The 17,393-nt window shown below is 38.6% G+C and overlaps 2 protein-coding genes across 2 annotated transcripts; one reads left to right on the plus strand and one right to left on the minus strand.

The window, feature by feature from the left end:
• Positions 1 to 1,895: 1,895 nt before the first annotated feature.
• LOC121969195 (putative methyltransferase C9orf114 homolog) lies at positions 1,896 to 10,668 on the plus strand. The gene is made up of 11 exons (XM_042519150.1): positions 1,896 to 2,153; positions 2,250 to 2,297; positions 2,593 to 2,766; positions 2,878 to 2,944; positions 5,148 to 5,212; positions 6,363 to 6,441; positions 7,001 to 7,116; positions 7,191 to 7,270; positions 8,810 to 8,879; positions 9,997 to 10,074; positions 10,161 to 10,668. Exons 1-11 carry the CDS (start codon positions 1,947 to 1,949, stop codon positions 10,233 to 10,235), a joined length of 1,059 nt encoding a protein of 352 aa, XP_042375084.1. The 5' UTR covers positions 1,896 to 1,946; the 3' UTR covers positions 10,236 to 10,668.
• On the minus strand, positions 10,645 to 13,585 carry LOC121969194 (ABC transporter G family member 12-like). Its single transcript, XM_042519149.1, has 8 exons — positions 13,151 to 13,585; positions 12,978 to 13,057; positions 12,411 to 12,887; positions 12,207 to 12,332; positions 12,013 to 12,138; positions 11,374 to 11,931; positions 11,192 to 11,299; positions 10,645 to 11,120 (listed from the first exon to the last, which is right to left on the minus strand). The coding sequence occupies exons 1-8, from the start codon at positions 13,386 to 13,388 to the stop codon at positions 10,764 to 10,766; spliced, it is 2,070 nt and encodes a 689-aa protein (XP_042375083.1). The 5' UTR covers positions 13,389 to 13,585; the 3' UTR covers positions 10,645 to 10,763.
• Between the last annotated feature and the right edge of the window lie 3,808 nt (positions 13,586 to 17,393).

Consider the following 17,393-nt stretch of genomic DNA (forward strand, 5'->3'; position numbering starts at 1 on the left):
TAGCTACATCCTCAACTTGCTATCTCCATAATTTTTTTTTTTTGGACAGGATCAATATGTTTAATGCCTTCAGACTTTAGATCAAGTAAAAGAAAAAATTGAGTAGAAATCGGCGACGAATTAATCATAAGATTAATGGCATTTGATACGATGAATTAATCATCTGTTTATTTACTACAGCCACTGCCGTTTCCATCCTCGACGACCTCATCCATTCTTGGCGTCGGGCGCCGGCAAGTGCTGGTCCGGCGTGGCCTTCCGGAGCGGCGGTGCCGATTGGACGCGACAGAGCTTCGCCCTGTGCAGCCGGCACTTGAACGATCCAGCGTGCGTGGGCGGTGCGCACACGCACTTGGGCGAACCCACCGACCAGGACGACTGCGGAGCAACCTGCTGGCCCATACGGCGGTGGCTCCCCTCCTTGTAACCGCCTGCTTCTCCGCCGGCAACGAAGGTCGATGCCATGCTCTCAAATTCGTCCGCAAGCCGGTCTCGTGACGACTAATTAACTACAGCCGTCAAGACAGACTGCAGTCTGGAGTTTATATAGGCAAATTACGAATCTCAATTCCACTGTAAAATTACGAAATAAAGGTGCCACTGCAACTTTTTGTTAAGGCGACCGAACTAATTAGTGGGCGGTGCGTCGAAAACACGCGTCGCGGCGGCGGATTTGAGATATGGCTGGTAACGCAAAAGCTTGGTCGGTTTGTCGCAACGCCTGCATGGGGTCGCATGGGACGGAAGTCGCACCACATCAAACTCATCCGTCGTCATATTTGTGATTGTACGAACTATTTATACGGCACTATGCAGTCCATAGTTTAATCCGGAATAAAATTTGACCACTGAGTTCAACCGTCAATTTAGATTGAGTACAGCCGTCAATTTAGATTGAATTCGTTGAATTGATCTATCTCATCAAACTAATTAAACGAGTTGAGTTAAAATTTTATCAATTCAAATTTATCGTGGGCTAATCCACTTAGGCCCATGATCCATGCGAATCAGCCCGCGACAGATTTGAGTTAACCCGTGGATTGAAAAATATATGTTCATGGACGTGGAGAAGGACACGATACGATTTAAAATATGAAAATTTTTCTAGCTGGTTGTCGACTTTATTGATCATGAAATTGAGGTCAGATAGTTGAATTTGTTTTTGTATGAAACATTAAAATTTGTTTCTGTTTGTCAACAACTATCAACTCTTGCATAGCCCATAAGTTATTTATCTCACCCTTCGCTATCTTGATCTTCCTAATTATCTCTTGCAAACCATAAATCTCTTCTTCAAACAATGTTTTATGTGAATTTATCTCAAACTATAATTTTTCATTCTCCTTTTAAAGATTGCATATTAAACTGTAGAAGTTTGTCGAAGATATGAAAGTTTTTTTAAATTTTTTAAAAAAAGTTATGGGTCCGGGGGGTTGGTCCGTCAAACCCGCAATTCGCCTTCGATTGGGTGGGATTGGAAATTTCTCAACCCGTCAAATTGAGCGGTCGGCCCGTCCCACCCCACCAAATAGTTAACTTACCACAGACCAATCCATCTCGCTACTAATTGATTCGTTTGAGAGATCTAACCACGAGTTTGTTGATTCAAGCTGAATCGAATTATAATTCGGTTCAAATTATTTAAACCTTATAAATAATTAAATAAAATATTATAAATTTAAATTTGACTTAAAAAATTTATTAAATATTTTTTGAGCCCATTTGAAAGCCCGCGAATCGTCCCCATTCGATCGCAGCCCTAACTGCAAGAAGAGCTTCCCTAGTTGGGTCCGTACACCTGTCGGTGTAATTTAAACAGGTCAGATTTAATGGGCCTGGGCCCAATGCGTCGCTTCATGATCACGAGATACAGCCCGACCCATTGTGGTCCAAGTCAAAACGGCGCTGAAAACCCCTCCAGTCTCGGAGCCCTATCGCGACGAGCGATGAAAAACGACGCCGCTACGGAGAATGACCACGTCCGTCTACGCGATGGGAGCGGCAGCACCGGAGACGGCGTAAGGAAGAAGAAGAGGAAGGAGGGGAAGGGGGAGGAGAAGAGGAAGAAGAGGAAAGAGAAGAAACCGACCGTCAGCATCGCTGTCGCAGGGTCTATTATAGACAACGCGCAGTCTCTCGAATTGGCGACACTTGTATGTTTAGTTGTCTAGCTGAATTTTGTGTATGATTTCTTCCTGGAGACCCTTCCATGACAATCCTCCTTCTTTTCTCACTTCTCTCATTTGTAGCTGGCTGGTCAGGTCGCTCGTGCTGCCACCATCTTCCGGATTGATGAGGTTGGTGCCGCTCTTTCGAATAATGTCTCTTCTTCAATTCTATGAATCCCACAAAGCTTGCATTTTTAGTTTAGTAGCAATTCCAAACTACCATCCTCTCATGGATGTTGGTGTGGCTCGCTTTTCTAGTAGGAATCTCTGTTCCACTCCACTAAGTTTATTAAAAGAGAGATTGGTAATCCGCCAGATTTTATAAAACTTGAACTTCAGCATTAACGAAATACTCTTTTTGATATTATTCGGATTTTTGCATCCACTAACTACTCTTTCCTGAAGTAGCACTCTTTGTTTTAAGCAGGTTGTGGTGTTTGGTAACAAGGCATCAGCAGATGACGATTCTATACACCCTGTTAACAATGAGGAAAGCCAAAGTGGTGCTTTGTTTCTTGTGAGAATACTACAGTATTTGGAAACACCACAATATTTGAGGCGTCGTCTCTTCCCAATGCATAAGAGCTTAAAATTTGTTGTGAGCGCATATTTCTCCTTGTGTAGATATTGCTGATGCCCAAAATTCTTCATTTCACAATTTGAAGTTCTTGGGGCCTAGCCTTAATGCTTCTTCTATACTTTGGTTTAGGGATTGCTTCCTCCGCTAGATGCTCCTCATCACCTCCGGAAACACGAGTGGTGTCCTTTTCGAGAAGGTGAGTATTTTCCTCCTTGATTGTAAAATCGATGTGGATAACCATTGACCCATGTAACTCCTAACTATTATGAGTTAGTGTGGTTGGGTTTGATTGAGCTTGGTGATGCCAAAATGATATTTGCATGGTTTGCTTTTTTTTTTTTTTCAAGCTGCACTCAATAATCTTGCTTGCTAGGGAATTGGTGTAATTGGAATCTATCCCTTATCCTCATTTGAGTTTTAGTTGTGCTTCTTACTTACTATACCTTTTTGATGTGTATGAAATTTTTTAACATGCTCTGTATGAATTTCAATATGATAGAACTTGCAGATAATTAAAAATCTATGATTACCCTTACTAGTTGCCATCCAACACCAGTTAAATTTGCCATTATTGCACACTAGTTTTATATTGTTTTTGTGCACCCTCAAATAGAGTTGCAAATGAGCCAAGCTGAACCAAACTTTGTGTTGTTAAGATTGTTTGGAAAGGTAATCAAGCCAAACATAAAATGAACTAAGCTGTTGAAACAGCTGTTCAAGTTTGTTTTTTTAGATTGAACTTGGTTCAAGTTTGACTTTATCTTGATTCGTTTTGATGCTATCGAACTCTTATTCGAGCTTGAATCTTTTTTACATTTTTAAGCATGTTTGGTTGGTTAGTGAGCTTGATATTAATGGCTTATTATTTGTTTTCAGAGCTTCTTTCTTTATTTATAGGATTATCTATCTATTTGATGTGGTTTATCCATGGACATCATTCATGAACAAAATTTACAATCTCTGTTCATAAACACTAACGAGTTGAACGCATATGTGTGCTGGATTTGCTTGTTTATTTAATTTAATTTGTGTGTTGAACAATCTCTGTTCATAAACACTAACGAGGTTTATCCATGGCATGCATCGTGTGTTGTGTGTCTTGTGTGTGTGCATGGGTGAGTGCGAGTGTGCAGGGGGGTGAGTGCATGCACATGTACTATCCATGGTTATTATTTCATTTTTTTTCCTTTCTCGTCTCCATGGTAATGTAATTCCTTTGTATGCTATTGGGTTGTTGTCATGACTCAAGATGATTGAGTGTTTTTGTTGGAGTGGCTGTAAAATTCATCATAAATTGGTTCCCCTCTGTTTCTTATAATTTCCATGGTGCAAATGTTCACATCAGTCTCTTATTTTATAAGTAATAACATGAAGTCTACTATAGAATGTTTTATCCTTTTTCCCTCCTCTGAGTTTGGCTAGTTGGGTCACTTGCAAGTGCATATATGGTCAAAGCATATCACAGTAATTGCAGAACTGTGTAATCAAAATATTTAATCTCAATCAAAATAATGTTACTTATTAAAGAATTTTCATGATTAACAAATCCTTAGTACCAGGTGACCAAAAAGAATTGAGATTTTACATAATTATCAAAAATGAAAGAGTATCTTAAGTTTCTAATGTTGATCTGTATTTTTTCCAATAAAAAAATAACTATTCCTTTATGCTTATAATACCTTTTTGTTAATCAAGAATATTTTATTGATTCTTTATAAACTAAACATGCAGTAAACTTCTTCATATCTCATTTATTTCAGGAGATGTGAAGTTGTTATGAATTGATAAACTAACTTGATTTGAGTAATTCAATTGAAGATTAAATCAATATGCAATTAAAATATGCATATGCAGCCTTATGACATTTATGTGTGGCCGGTATTGTATATCCATATGTGGCCACACTAAACAGTTCTCAAAACACTACTTTGTCCTGACCTCACCAGTCAATCCGCACTATATAAAAAATCAGATGTTCTTAAAATATCTGGTTTTTTATAGTTCAGTTTTTATTCCCTTAGGATTTATCACATGATATTTATTTAGGTCTGCCTTAAATTCAAAAGGAACAACTACTCGAGCAATATCTTAGTCTTACCTAATGCCAGTAAGGATTTAGGAATAAATGGTTATGGAATGTATATCCTTAATAAAGACTCCATATTAGCTCTATTTGGATGGTTCAATATACAAGGCCCACTATATTGGTCTGCTAGATAATAGAGCTGTGAAGGTGGAAATAAAATCTAAAGAGCACACCTCTGAAGTTATTTATTTTTCATTTGTGCTGTGAGACCTCATTGAATATGTATGCACTTACTTGATGCTTAGAATTTCTATATATGTATGAACTAAGATCGTGACTTATAACCTAAACAGAGTTGCTCAACCTAATGCAGGTGTCACATTGGATGCTAATCCTTCAAATTCAGAGGGCACCTCTGTAGATGTGGGGTTAAATAAGGTTCACTCTCCAAATAGAAAATTTCCTTGGAACTTTCCCTGCTTCATGAACGCTTAACATGCTCCTATTTTTGCAGATGTTTACCCCTTTAGCTTACATTACATTTGTTGCGAACTACATAAGTTTTTTCTTCAATGTTCAAGAGTGTAAAGTATTCCTTTTACTTTGTCCTGTCCAGTCATATGGATCTGCAAAGCCGTTGATTGTGTACATTCAGATCAAACTGATATGAGGACACAGTCTTTCAATTCTTACCTGCAGGTTATGCTACTCTAATGGTTCTTGATATGTCAGCGAAGTATATTAGTAATTCTATTAACAGAAAACATTGACTATTTACTTGAAGTATCGGGACGTCATCATGATTGTAATGTACTGCACTTGAGATTATCTTCCTTTATGGGATGGTCAATGCACTTGTAAACCAGTATACTTTTTGTTCATCTTTTCCAGAATTTGATATGGATAAACCATGCCAAAGGCTAAATTATCTGAATGACTATCATATTAGTTTGAAATGAATCTTATCATATTTTTGGAGTCTGCTTTGTCTTGCTTTTAGTTTAATGCAAGTGAAGACTTGCATTTGAATCAGTAAGATAACAAGCTATCTTAGACTGATTGACAACATAGATTTTAAGATGCTATGGTCCTTTTGTAGCAAAAGGTGATTACGCTCATCTAGACGCCCCACGCGGCCCGCTTCTTATGTGAAGGAGGGTAAATCACGGAGTCAGCTTATAGCTAACCGCCAAGTGGCTAGGGGACGAGAGGAGTTTTTTTCCAAGGGCATGTACCCGCCCTGCCCCATCGTAGCAAATCTACCACCCTCAAGCCAACTGGGCACCCCTGTGGGGACAACATGCTATGGTCCATGAACATAGATAAGATCATTGGATGCATTATAAATAGCCATATTATTATTCTGAATCATCACGAGGAAAATTTTCTCTTGTTAGGCACCCATTTTGTGTGTGATTGTACTGATTAAGCACAATAGGATGTATTGCCAAATTTTGTGGAAATAGCTAGAGTTCCTCTAAGTTGTTTGGTTTCTTCTAAGAAATAGAGGAAAAGCTCAATTACTCTTCCATATGAATTACTCATTATTCAATGAATGTGATGATTGACTCAAGGAATGTCTTTGCAGACTATCTTGGTTGAGGGAGTTTTAGAACCTGGAAAACGTGTAACTGTAGCAATGGGAGAAAATCGTAGCACTGAACTAGGTAATATGAATGTTTCATTTTCTTTCTCAAGTCTAATTATATGTATATGTTGGCTGGATAGGAACTGTTTTTTTTTTTCCTGAATAATATTTAAATGTTTTCTATTCATTTTTTTCTTCACTTCAATAGTTTGTCATGTAATCTCATATGTTGTGTATTCTTGGTTAAGTCTTGGCAAAAGTTTTGAATGGGCTAAGCTCATTTTCTTATGAATCAGAAAACAAACTCTTTCTGTGTGAGATGCTTTCTGGCATCATTCTCAGATGTCTGAATAATGATGAACAGGGGTTGCTATCAAGCTTAATTCGTGTTTTTCTTCTTTTGGAGTAAGCTGAGCTTGACATTTGAACAAGAACTGATTATCTATTTTTGGTTGTGCATTTAATGACTGTCCCAATTGTCTGAGGCATCATACTTGCATGTTTGTTTCATTGTGCAAAGATGCACTGCTGGTAATGTTATTTGGTATTTTGTTTCTTGGTTTCAAGTGCTGCCCTAATTTGCAATAGTGAAGTTTTTAGGCTAATATCTGATTGTTAGACCAATTATATCTGTCTAGATGGCTTTAAGAAAGTTGTTTCCTCCAGTCAAAGGGACCAAATATGTATTTATTGGGGGTACAAAGTTCGATATGCTTCAAACCTCAGTAACGTCTTCAAAAATTGCTCCTACAAGGTATATGACATGTCCCTTGCTTCTGATTTCGATGAGAACCATGCTTGCATGAGAATATATTTTCTAATTTGTAGCGTGGATATGATCACATTATTGGAACTTCAGAGCATGGTCTTGTGGTTAATTCGTCAGAGCTTGAAATTCCTTCATTTAGGTAACATTTGTATTGATGTATTTCAGTAGCTTTTCTCATTATCTGACGGTTTATTGTGAAGTTCAAAATTTCATCATGTTGACTTGCTTGAAAAACATTCAAAACACGTTCTTAAATTATTTCTTTCTTTAACATTTATAGTTGTTATGTTAATGTCTGCAGCCTGCATTGCTCTCTGCATTGTTATATTTGTCTAAGATATATTAACTTGCGTAGACTAATATTTGTGGGATGCCATATCGTGCTTATGAAAGAACCTTTCCACTCGAATGGAGCTATATCTATTGCAAAATTTTAAAGGTTAATCATGATTGTTTAGAATCATTTCTGCTATTTTAAGATATATTTCTTGCCCTGTCTCCTTATCATGGCGTATCTAGCAGAGACAAAACGCTATGCATCTTGTCACAGACTTCTTAACTTCTATTTTCTGGAGATCTTCCATTGTTGTTATGTTTGTCTAGATTAAGGAGCAGGCTGTTTATTACATGTGTAATGGCATATTAGTTGCCATTTACATTGTTATACCTGTACTGTCTGAAATCTGGAAATATGAAAAAGATGACTTTAAACCAAGTGTGTTTCTTAGGTCAACCTAAATATAAACAGTGATAGAGGTACGAGAACCGGATCATGTTCAGTGGTGTCTGATATTGAGAGAACTGCTAAAATCCTCATCTCCTACAGATAGACAGGATTAAATTTCTTCCCATTCTCACCAATTGTGACGAATACATGATACAAGCTTGCTGTAGAGAGAATTGAAAGTGCTTACTGATCTCTTTTGTGCCTTCATTGTTCTGGAGGGATTCATATAGTTATATCCCTCTTTATGCTCAGGTTCTTCCCGTGTATAAATCAGTAACTAACCGAAGATGGTTATTACTTCTTTCCTTTACACTACTTTCCCCTTCAATATGTAATATACCATTGTACTCACGTACAACATCAATACACCCATGCAACATATTACAACACCAATTAAACTATACCAAGATGTTTAATGAAAATAACTACCCAACCACTACAACGACTGTTCATCAGCACATTACTCATTAATTATCTTCCACTATTATTAAGTATAAATGTAATTAACTTCTATTATTTTGTCTTCTATATTCTCTGCTGAAGAAGAACTTCTGCAGCTCTATCAAATAAATATATTAAAAAACAATCTATGCAGGATTGGTGTTATAAGTTCTCTGATCGTTAACAATTATTTAAATTGCATTTTGATAAATAATCAATGTTAGATAATTGATTTAATAATGACCTCACATGCGTCCATGTATATGCTTGCATTCCACTAATGCCCCATGCAAGAATAGGATCGAGTACACATGCTTTTTAAATCCTGGATGATTCCTATATCAACAAAGTTTGATGGTGAATCTTTAATTCATTATATTTTGAACAACGAAAAATATTGTATTGCTGGTTCAAACTGCTTTCAATTGCTTGCATCACCAGTCTCTCTACAGCTTCATTTGTATTTCATCAATTTCTCCTCTCACTAAATAATCAGTGATTTTTTAACAGGCACCTTCTGATTGTGTTTGGTGGACTTGCTGGTTTGGAAGAGAGTATAAAAGAAGATGATAGTTTGAAGGTATGGATAACCAAACTGTGCATACGACCAAAATATCTTGTCTAGGATCTCTATTTGCTGATATAAAACAGAGTAAAGAGGACGGTATCAATTGAAAGAATAGGTAAAAACTAAACAGGTCAATGAAAATGTCATACTTCCAAACCACTAAGATCACTTTTTATTTATTTATTTATTTTTGCAACCATCCAATTGCGATTTACCATGCATTTGTTTGTTTGGGTTCATTATGTGAGCTTGGAAGGTGCAGTTTACTCGTATAGGCAGTTTTGCAACTTTTTTGGTCTGTAGGCTTGCACCACATGGTCAAATTATGGTAAATTTTGAGAAAAATATAAGGGTTTGCTAGTTTCTTCAGCAGTAGAATTCGATATCTACAAAAAATGACTTGTTAATATGACATTTCATGGATACAATGATGGTGCATTTGATATGTGGAGTGGAATTGATAAAAAAATGTAGTTATTCCTAGAAGATGGTCAAGATGCTTTGAATAAAATTGACAAGGAATGAAATACTTATTCCTAGAGAATGGAATAGATAAGGAAGAAAGAAACTTGGAGCATGATTTTCTTAGACTACTAAAATATTGATAAATAAATATTTCATCTGCCATGTTCTGTTTACTTGACTGTTTGATCTTCTCAGCCTGGGGATCAGTCTATTCAGTTGGCTTGGTTCCTCCAGCCGGCTCAATCCACCTGGCTTGCTATACTTACTTGGTCAGACTGATAGAGCTCGCCAACTTGTTTGATTCCTTTTGATTGTTCAAATCTGCTAGGCTCGTTCAGCTAGTCTAGTCCTGATTCATCCAGCCCACCTAGTTGGCTGGCCAGCCTGCCCCATTCATGCTACTCAATTTGTCTAGTTCGCTTGGCCCTTTCACTCCCAGCCAGTTCTACCTGCCTAATCTATCTAGCTTGTCCAATTAACTCATTCTTCATAGCTTGCGCATTAGAATGGTGAAGAAATGAGGGAACAGGTCTACTGAAATTGATATCTACACACCATAAATGTGCATATTATGCACCTGCACTTACGTAGTTTCTTAATTTTTCATGGTGATTGTGATAAGAAAGTTGAATGATGGTTCTCTTATCTTTTGATGATTTGCCAGGGAAAAGATGTGCATGATGTATTTAATTCTTATTTGAATACATGCCCTCTTCAAGGAAGCAGAACCATAAGGACTGAGGTATCAACCTAACCAGAAGACTCCTGATTTCGTAGCATCATTAAAAAAAAAAAACTTCTTTGCATCCTGCTGTGTTCCATTTTCAGGAGGCCATCTTCATCTCCCTACAGTACTTCCAAGATCCAATAAAGCGAGCACAGCAGCAATGCAATGGTAAGTAGCTTGGCGCAGCATATTTCAACTTGGTCGAAAATACATACCATTCGGCTTGGAAATTGTTTGGGGAGTTGGATTTTGAAGTTCCAAAGCTCTTCGGAGAAGGTTTGAGGTGAATGAATATTCGGCAGATATTTTTCTCGCCACAAACTATGGTGCCTGATGGAACTCATGAAACAGCAGAAAATGCATTTTGGGGGAATCAAAATCATTCGTCCCGGGAAAAAAAGAATCAGACTTGCCATGAGTTGGATGCTTGTGATGCCAATTTAAGTACATGCATTAGCCATGTAGAGTTTTGTTACTCGGGACTTACTAGTCATGTGTCGCAATCATGCATTAGCCTTGTTTTCTTTTGCCTTTCTATGAGCACACATTAATATGCAAGACCCAAATGACTACTCCAGCAACAAATTAACCACTTCAATTATTCCAACATATAACCTTGCAAGATCATGGCAATGCACAAGAATCACACATTGTAATCAATCACATTATTCATCTTGTTTGTTTCATGAAATTCGTTTGCAGTATCATGGAAGAGGAGAGCTGAGGCCTTCCTGCAGAGCCATGGGATGCTGCGGCTGGTACCTTGATGACACTGAACTCAGCCTCTTCCTGAAGGAAGGTTTCTTCGTCACTCGCTTCGCACTAGCTCTCGCATACAACATCTGCACGTACGGCGAAGCCTTCTCTCTCAGCTTCAGAATGAGAAAGAAGACGACTCTGTATGAAATGAGCAACACAAACAGAGCCATCAAATCTAGCCACTTTGACCGGTTCAAGCTGACGCCCATTATGTGTTCGATTATATACTCGCCACTCAGTTTGGGGGCTCCAGGTACCAGCGGGTCAAACTCACGTCCTATGAAGTCATTCTTGAGGTTTCCCTACACAGAGGCTCACCATGTCAAAATATTTCAACATGCCTGCCTCCATAGCACAATGACTGGTCTCTCACCTGCAATGCCCATGACCCGTAGCTGAGAAGAGAAACTGGATATCGCCAAAAGATCTTGGGAAGTTCCGGCAGTAACCGAAAGAAACCGGCTGTCATCATCATAATTCCCTGAAATTTGGAACACAATCGAGTGTCACATACTGCCTAAACATATATGATCGATCCTTAAAAGGGTTGCTTACAATGAGGCCAGCTCCAGTTATGATCCCCATCAAATAATTAGGTACGAGAGACGCCACAATCATCATCAGGCTCTCTATGTCAGCAATGCCGCCGTAGAGACTGATGGTATAGTAAGCAAAGTGAGAGAAGCCCTTTCTAAACTTCACCATGTAGAAGGTTATTGAGCCACTGGCGAGAGCTATGGCAACCAAGAAAGGCGCCGAAGACAGGAAGTTAGACAGTATGAATACTGCAACTCCGTAATGGCCGTTTCGCCTTTCGTGCTCGAAGACCTTCATCTCTTCGATGAAGGAGGGGAAGCCACCAATGGACATGAACGTGAGGAAGCCCGAGACGAAGCCCCCACAAGAGGCTCTTGCTAGTATGGCTCTGTAGCTTGTGCCGACATTGAAGAAAATGGTGCCCACACACACAGAGACCACCATGTAAATGATGATTCTTAACCAATAGTAACCAATGTCCCTAGTCATGTTCACAGAGGATCTCTTTGTGAGAATTGTGAGCTGTTTCCACCAAGTGGCCTGGCTGCCTTTGTCAGATTGAACACTGAGCCCTCCCTTAAACCAAAATAAAGAGGAAAAAAAACAATGGTTACTATTGCAAAGAGGTGAATTTGGAGTCGCGAATAAGGAGCTTACTATCTTGCATATCTCTTGAATCTGCCTTTGGGTATGCCTGGCATACTCTGAGCTCCTGTATTCATCAATGAGAATTACTTTAATCTGTGCAGTAGCTAATGTCGACAATGGATCTGATTCTGTCTCCTTAATGAAGAAAAGAACACCATAAGATAATTATGTGGAAGCAGTGTTATCGAGATCAATATGCATACCTCATGTATCCTCATTGAGCCTCTAATGGTGGCGTTTACGCGATCAAAATCAGAGTTTATACATCTGAGGAAGTGGTCCGAAGGGTTTCTTCTTCTCGGGCAGGGAAATCCAACATCTGCAAAAAACTACAGCACCAAATCAGAGCTTAGATGTTTCCCCGATCATCCCTCCCCTTGAACGACGATATTTGTTGAAAGTGTTACCTGAGTGGCCAACTTGGCATCTCCGAAGAAGACGGCCTCTCCGCCGGACAAGAGGCAGAGGTCATCGAGGAGGCCGAAGACCTCGCTGCTGGGCTGGTGGATGGAGGAGACGATGGTCTTGTTGCCGTCCACCGCGATGTGCTTCAGCGTCTGCACCACGAAGAAGGCGGCGGCGCTGTCGAGCCCGGTGGTGGGCTCGTCGAGGAAGAGGAGCCGCGGCCGCGTCAGGATCTCCAGCGCGATGCTCAGTCTCTTCTTCTCCCCGCCGCTGATCCCCCGCATGTGCCAGTTCCCGATCACCCGGTCCGCGCACTCCTGCAGCCCCATCTCGAGGATCGTCGCCTCCACCACCTCCGCCACCGCTGCCTCCTCCGCCTTCCTCCTGCCGGCAGCCGGCAGCCGCAGGTGGGCCGAGTAGGTGATGGTTTCCCGCACGGTGAGTGTCCCCAGGAACACGTTCTCTTGCCTCACATATGCCTGTGCCAATCAGTAACATCTCTGTTCACCCAGTGGACAAATTTATTTCTAAATCGTACGTAAAATTTATAAACCGCAGAACTTACTCACCACAGCTCCATAATCCAGCCTTCTCTTCCTTCCGTTAAGCAGCACGCTGCCATGTAAAACGACATTGTTTCCGAGCCTCCCTGGCGCCCAAACCGACCGACAGAAAAACTCAGCAATCGCACCAAAATCAGAGATCTCGATTGGCCAAGAATTAAATCGGTTGAGCACCTGACCTGCTAAGGAATCAAGAAGCGTCGACTTGCCGGAGCCGGAAGGGCCCATGATGGCCAGAATCCGGCCGGGCACCGCGTAGCCGCTCAAGTCCTGAATCAGCTTCTTCGGCGGCCGGCCGCTGCCGTAGTTGGGCAGCGCCGCAGTCAGGTCCTCCCACACCAGGTAGGCCGCCTCCGCCGCGCCGGGTTGCGGCGGCCGTGGAACCTCCCGCGACGTGGCGTTCACTTCTATCTCCATCAATGATTAATATCTCCTCCCGCTGCCACCGGAACGAGCTGAGCGTGCTCTGCTCTACAAATATTGACTTCAATCAGCACAGCCCGGTGTCGCGGTGCGTGGGCGATGGAAGCGTGAGGTGGAGACGCGCGAGGGAATTGAGCTTGTGGCGGCAGCGTCGCCATCAATGAGCGCCGGAATAGGTTGTTGGGCGCTACTTATTATTGTCAAATATTTCTCCACCCGGGCAAACATTTAACACTGCTCCCACACAGTAATCCAATTGAAGAGTAGCCATTAGCGACTAAATTTATCAAGAGTCTAATTGACTAAACTTCAATTGAGTCAACTCAACTCCAATAAGTCAGAAGTTGTTCAATCTTTTTTTTTTTTTTTCTTTTTCCCTCCTTGAACACTACCTTGCTAGGATAAATAGGGTACATGGGAAGCACGACTAGTATTTGCTCCCCAAGTGCACATTCGTTTTAATACTTTGCTTGATTTGGTTTTCCCATTTTTCTCACGATCCGGCGGACGCATTGGAGAGCTATGGGTACAACTTCCGGTCGGGGAACGCACGCGACCCATGTGGATCGTGTCGGGTCACTTCGAACCGACAGAGAGATGCAGTTGGTGGAACGCATTAGTGCCAATGAAGGCTGCAACTAAACTGTGGAGCATTGTCTCTCTTTCATAACCAAAAAAAAAATGATAACAGACAACCAAATAAATTTATTTAACTATTCTAACGAAAATTATAAATTTTGTAAAATGTAACAGAGTGAAGAATAATATCAATTCTGGTATTTTTTAAAATGATTACATGAGTTGCATTTTTTTAAAAAAAAATACTATGAGTGTGTGTATATATATATATATTTTAAAATTCCATAAAATATATATAATTAATTATCATAGTGATACAATGTATCATTATTTTTTGCAAAATAAAATATAAAAATTTATAAATCCACTTAGTAATTTTTACCAAAACTTTGGGACAGTAATTAATTAATTATATATTATTTTATCTTTAACTCATGGAATAATAAAAATCTACATACAAAAATATAGTATAACTAATAATGTTCTAGGAATTATTCGGTATAATATACCGAACTCTAGATCTCATAATGTACTAAAAAAAATTGTGGTAAAAAAATTCATATCTATATATTATCAAAATTTTAATATAGTATAAATTTTATATCATTTTTTTATTAAAAATTTAGGTAGGTGTATAGTATAACAAAAATTTTGATATAAATCTTATATTGATACTTCATTTTTTTAGTAAAAGTTTAGGTATGTGTATGGTATAACAAAAATTTTGATATAAATCTTAATATTTCATTTTTTTTTTTAGTAAAAGTTTAGGTATGTGTTTGGTATAACAAAAATTTTGATATAAATCTTATATTAATATTAAAAAAATTTATTATAATAAAATATCGTATTAAAATTTATTATAATACAATATCGTATTATAAATTGATATATTTCAATATGTTTTGATATGATATATACTATATATTGAATTTTTAATTTTTTTTTTTCCCATGCATACCCAGCCTTATTTGAATTTTTTACTCTTTACAATTATATAACAAGCTGTCACATCAGTTTTTTAAAAATAAAAATCATATTAAATTTAAATTTATTATAATAAATAATCATGGTCCTGTACAAGATTTTTGTTGTTGTTCAGTAGCATCAATATTTATTCAATAAAATTTTCAATTAATACATGCATCGGCTCAATTAGCAAAAATAAGGCTCATTTATTCTCTTTTGTCCATGGTTGTCCATGTATTACTGTAATCCAGTGGTCATTATATATTTTCATTTATTATCATTTTTTTACTATATTATAATTAACATAATTACTTTAAAATTCACTAGCATCGGCTCTCCCCTTTTTGGTGTGATTTGCCAAGTGAGCAAAAAAATTCAAGGTATATCAATAAAGTTGACAACATAGGTACACAAAAAAGATCAAGATGTTCCATAAAAATTCTAAGCATATTTTTTTCAGCAACAAAAAATAGGAAGTCAAACCTCACAACCATTAGAAATTATGACAAATCATTCAACTAATCATCTTGAAATATACATAGAATAACAGCTAAATGAACCTAACAAGTATATTTAAGGAATCAACAAGATGGACAGGATAGAAGTCATCCATGATTGAGATAAATATAAACTTTCTTCCAATGAATTCAGTGACATGGAAAAGAACATAGCAATTAATATAGATGTCAATTTAATGTCTCTGAAAAGGGCGACAATATAATCTGTTAGTAACAAAACAAAAGCATCAAACTCTATATTGTGGGTTGTCACTGCTTTACATATTGGACATCAATGGACACAGATGGATAATAAATTAAACACTAAACTCATCTACTGTATTCCATTTGTTTCTCTAAATTTATACTTCCTTTATAAGATAAGAATTTGTCATTAAAAATTAAATCTAATACAGTGATCTAATTAATAGTTTAATCATAAACTAAATTAATTGATATAGCTAGATGATACTGTACAAAAATGAGAGTATGGAAAGTTATGGATGTGGCTACGGAGTTGACTGGATGTACACCGCATCCCGCTTTGCAAAACAAGTAATGTCAGTGCCGAGTTAGGGAAGGGGTCTTTAGCGTTGGTCCTCCGATGCTCAAGTCAGTCACCGGAAATGTAGAAGAAAGTGTAGCAACAGTAACGCAAGCGTAAACAGTGAATAGCGAGTACCTCCTCCGGTGCTTGGAGTCTCCTTTATATAGATCCCTGGTGGGCGACATGCACGTTACTCGAGGTATGAATACATTCTCCAATGTGTCATATGAAAGGACTTGTCAGGAAAGTGCCTCTGACATCATACCTTAACAGAGTATGCATATCCCTAACAAGACAGTAGAAGCTTCCGTCGTACGATCCGTTTGTTGACTATGCCTCGTGTCAGCGGCACTATCTCCCAAAAGGATATCGAGAGATATAATAATGGTCTCACTGCTTGGCCGAGCGGGGTAGCCGCTCAGCCGGGACTCCTCCGCTCTGTCGGCCTCACCTGCACTTCCTTGCGATGACTGAGCGTAGTCGCTTGCCCCTCCCGATCGGACAAGCTCTCCGGTCTCCTCAACATCCTGTCGTGATCTACACTGAGCGGCTGACTATCTTACCATATTATCCCTAGTTGGACGGTTGGCTCGCTCGGACACTGATTGATCCCGACTGGCCGTTGTAGTTTCCTGCCGATCGGACACTGATTACCCTGATCGACCTTACTAAGGTCCTCTGCTTGATTCCCATAGGTGAGCCTTTTGACATCCTGATATTGACCATCTTAACTTTGACTTCCACCTTAATAGTTGACCCGTGCAGGATGGTCATCTTTTATCGCCGCATCACTAGACTTATATGTGAAAACTTATTGTCTTATATTATATATGATGGGCGGATAATGTAAATGAAAACGGTTGCATCTCCTTGTTCCCTTTGGAAGATCAACCCCCAGGTCTTTGATCTTCATATTGCTTAATAGCAATTCTATGATAATGACTTTGAATTCGATCGTTGGATTTCGCAATCAGAAACTTTGAGAAATTCATGCATAAAGAACAACTCGGATAATTCCATTATTTCTAACTTCATGTACCGTCTTTTAGGGGAAAGGCTGATTCATAGGTAGCAATCAACTAACAGCCATACTGAATGGATTTAATTTTTTGATTCCCACATGGATGGATAGAAATAATGAATAGCTAGTACCCATTTTTTGCCCTCACTAACACGCTTTGAAGATTATTGATGGTGCCTTCTATCTGCACTTGTACTATGAAAGCTTAAATGCCGTCTTGTTGGTTGCACACTTGCAAAATACACACTTGCATATACATCAACAGACAATTCTTATTTAATTGTCAAGTGAGTATTCAGTTAAAATCAAATTTAGTCAGAAATTAAATTAACTAAATTATGTTTTTTTTTAAACTAACTCAATAGATCAAATTTTAAATAAAAATT

The sequence above is a fragment of the Zingiber officinale genome, chromosome 4A, assembly GCF_018446385.1.
Source record: "Zingiber officinale cultivar Zhangliang chromosome 4A, Zo_v1.1, whole genome shotgun sequence".
In the NCBI taxonomy this organism is placed as follows: domain Eukaryota; kingdom Viridiplantae; phylum Streptophyta; class Magnoliopsida; order Zingiberales; family Zingiberaceae; genus Zingiber; species Zingiber officinale.

What these genes read in the sequence shown, in the direction of transcription:
- LOC121969195 (XM_042519150.1), top strand. Translation starts at nt 1,947, where the DNA reads ATGAAAAACGACGCCGCTACGGAGAATGACCACGTCCGTCTACGCGAT. An exon ending in TAGATGTGGGGTTAAATAAG is followed by an intron (nt 5,213 to 6,362) that starts GTTCACTCTCCA and finishes ATGTCTTTGCAG; the next exon opens with ACTATCTTGGTTGAGGGAGT. An exon ending in AAGAAGATGATAGTTTGAAG is followed by an intron (nt 8,880 to 9,996) that starts GTATGGATAACC and finishes ATGATTTGCCAG; the next exon opens with GGAAAAGATGTGCATGATGT.
- LOC121969194 (XM_042519149.1), bottom strand. Translation starts at nt 13,388, where the DNA reads ATGGAGATAGAAGTGAACGCCACGTCGCGGGAGGTTCCACGGCCGCCG. An exon ending in TTCAAGAGATATGCAAGATA is followed by an intron (nt 11,932 to 12,012) that starts GTAAGCTCCTTA and finishes TTTTGGTTTAAG; the next exon opens with GGAGGGCTCAGTGTTCAATC. An exon ending in ACGGGTCATGGGCATTGCAG is followed by an intron (nt 11,121 to 11,191) that starts GTGAGAGACCAG and finishes GCCTCTGTGTAG; the next exon opens with GGAAACCTCAAGAATGACTT.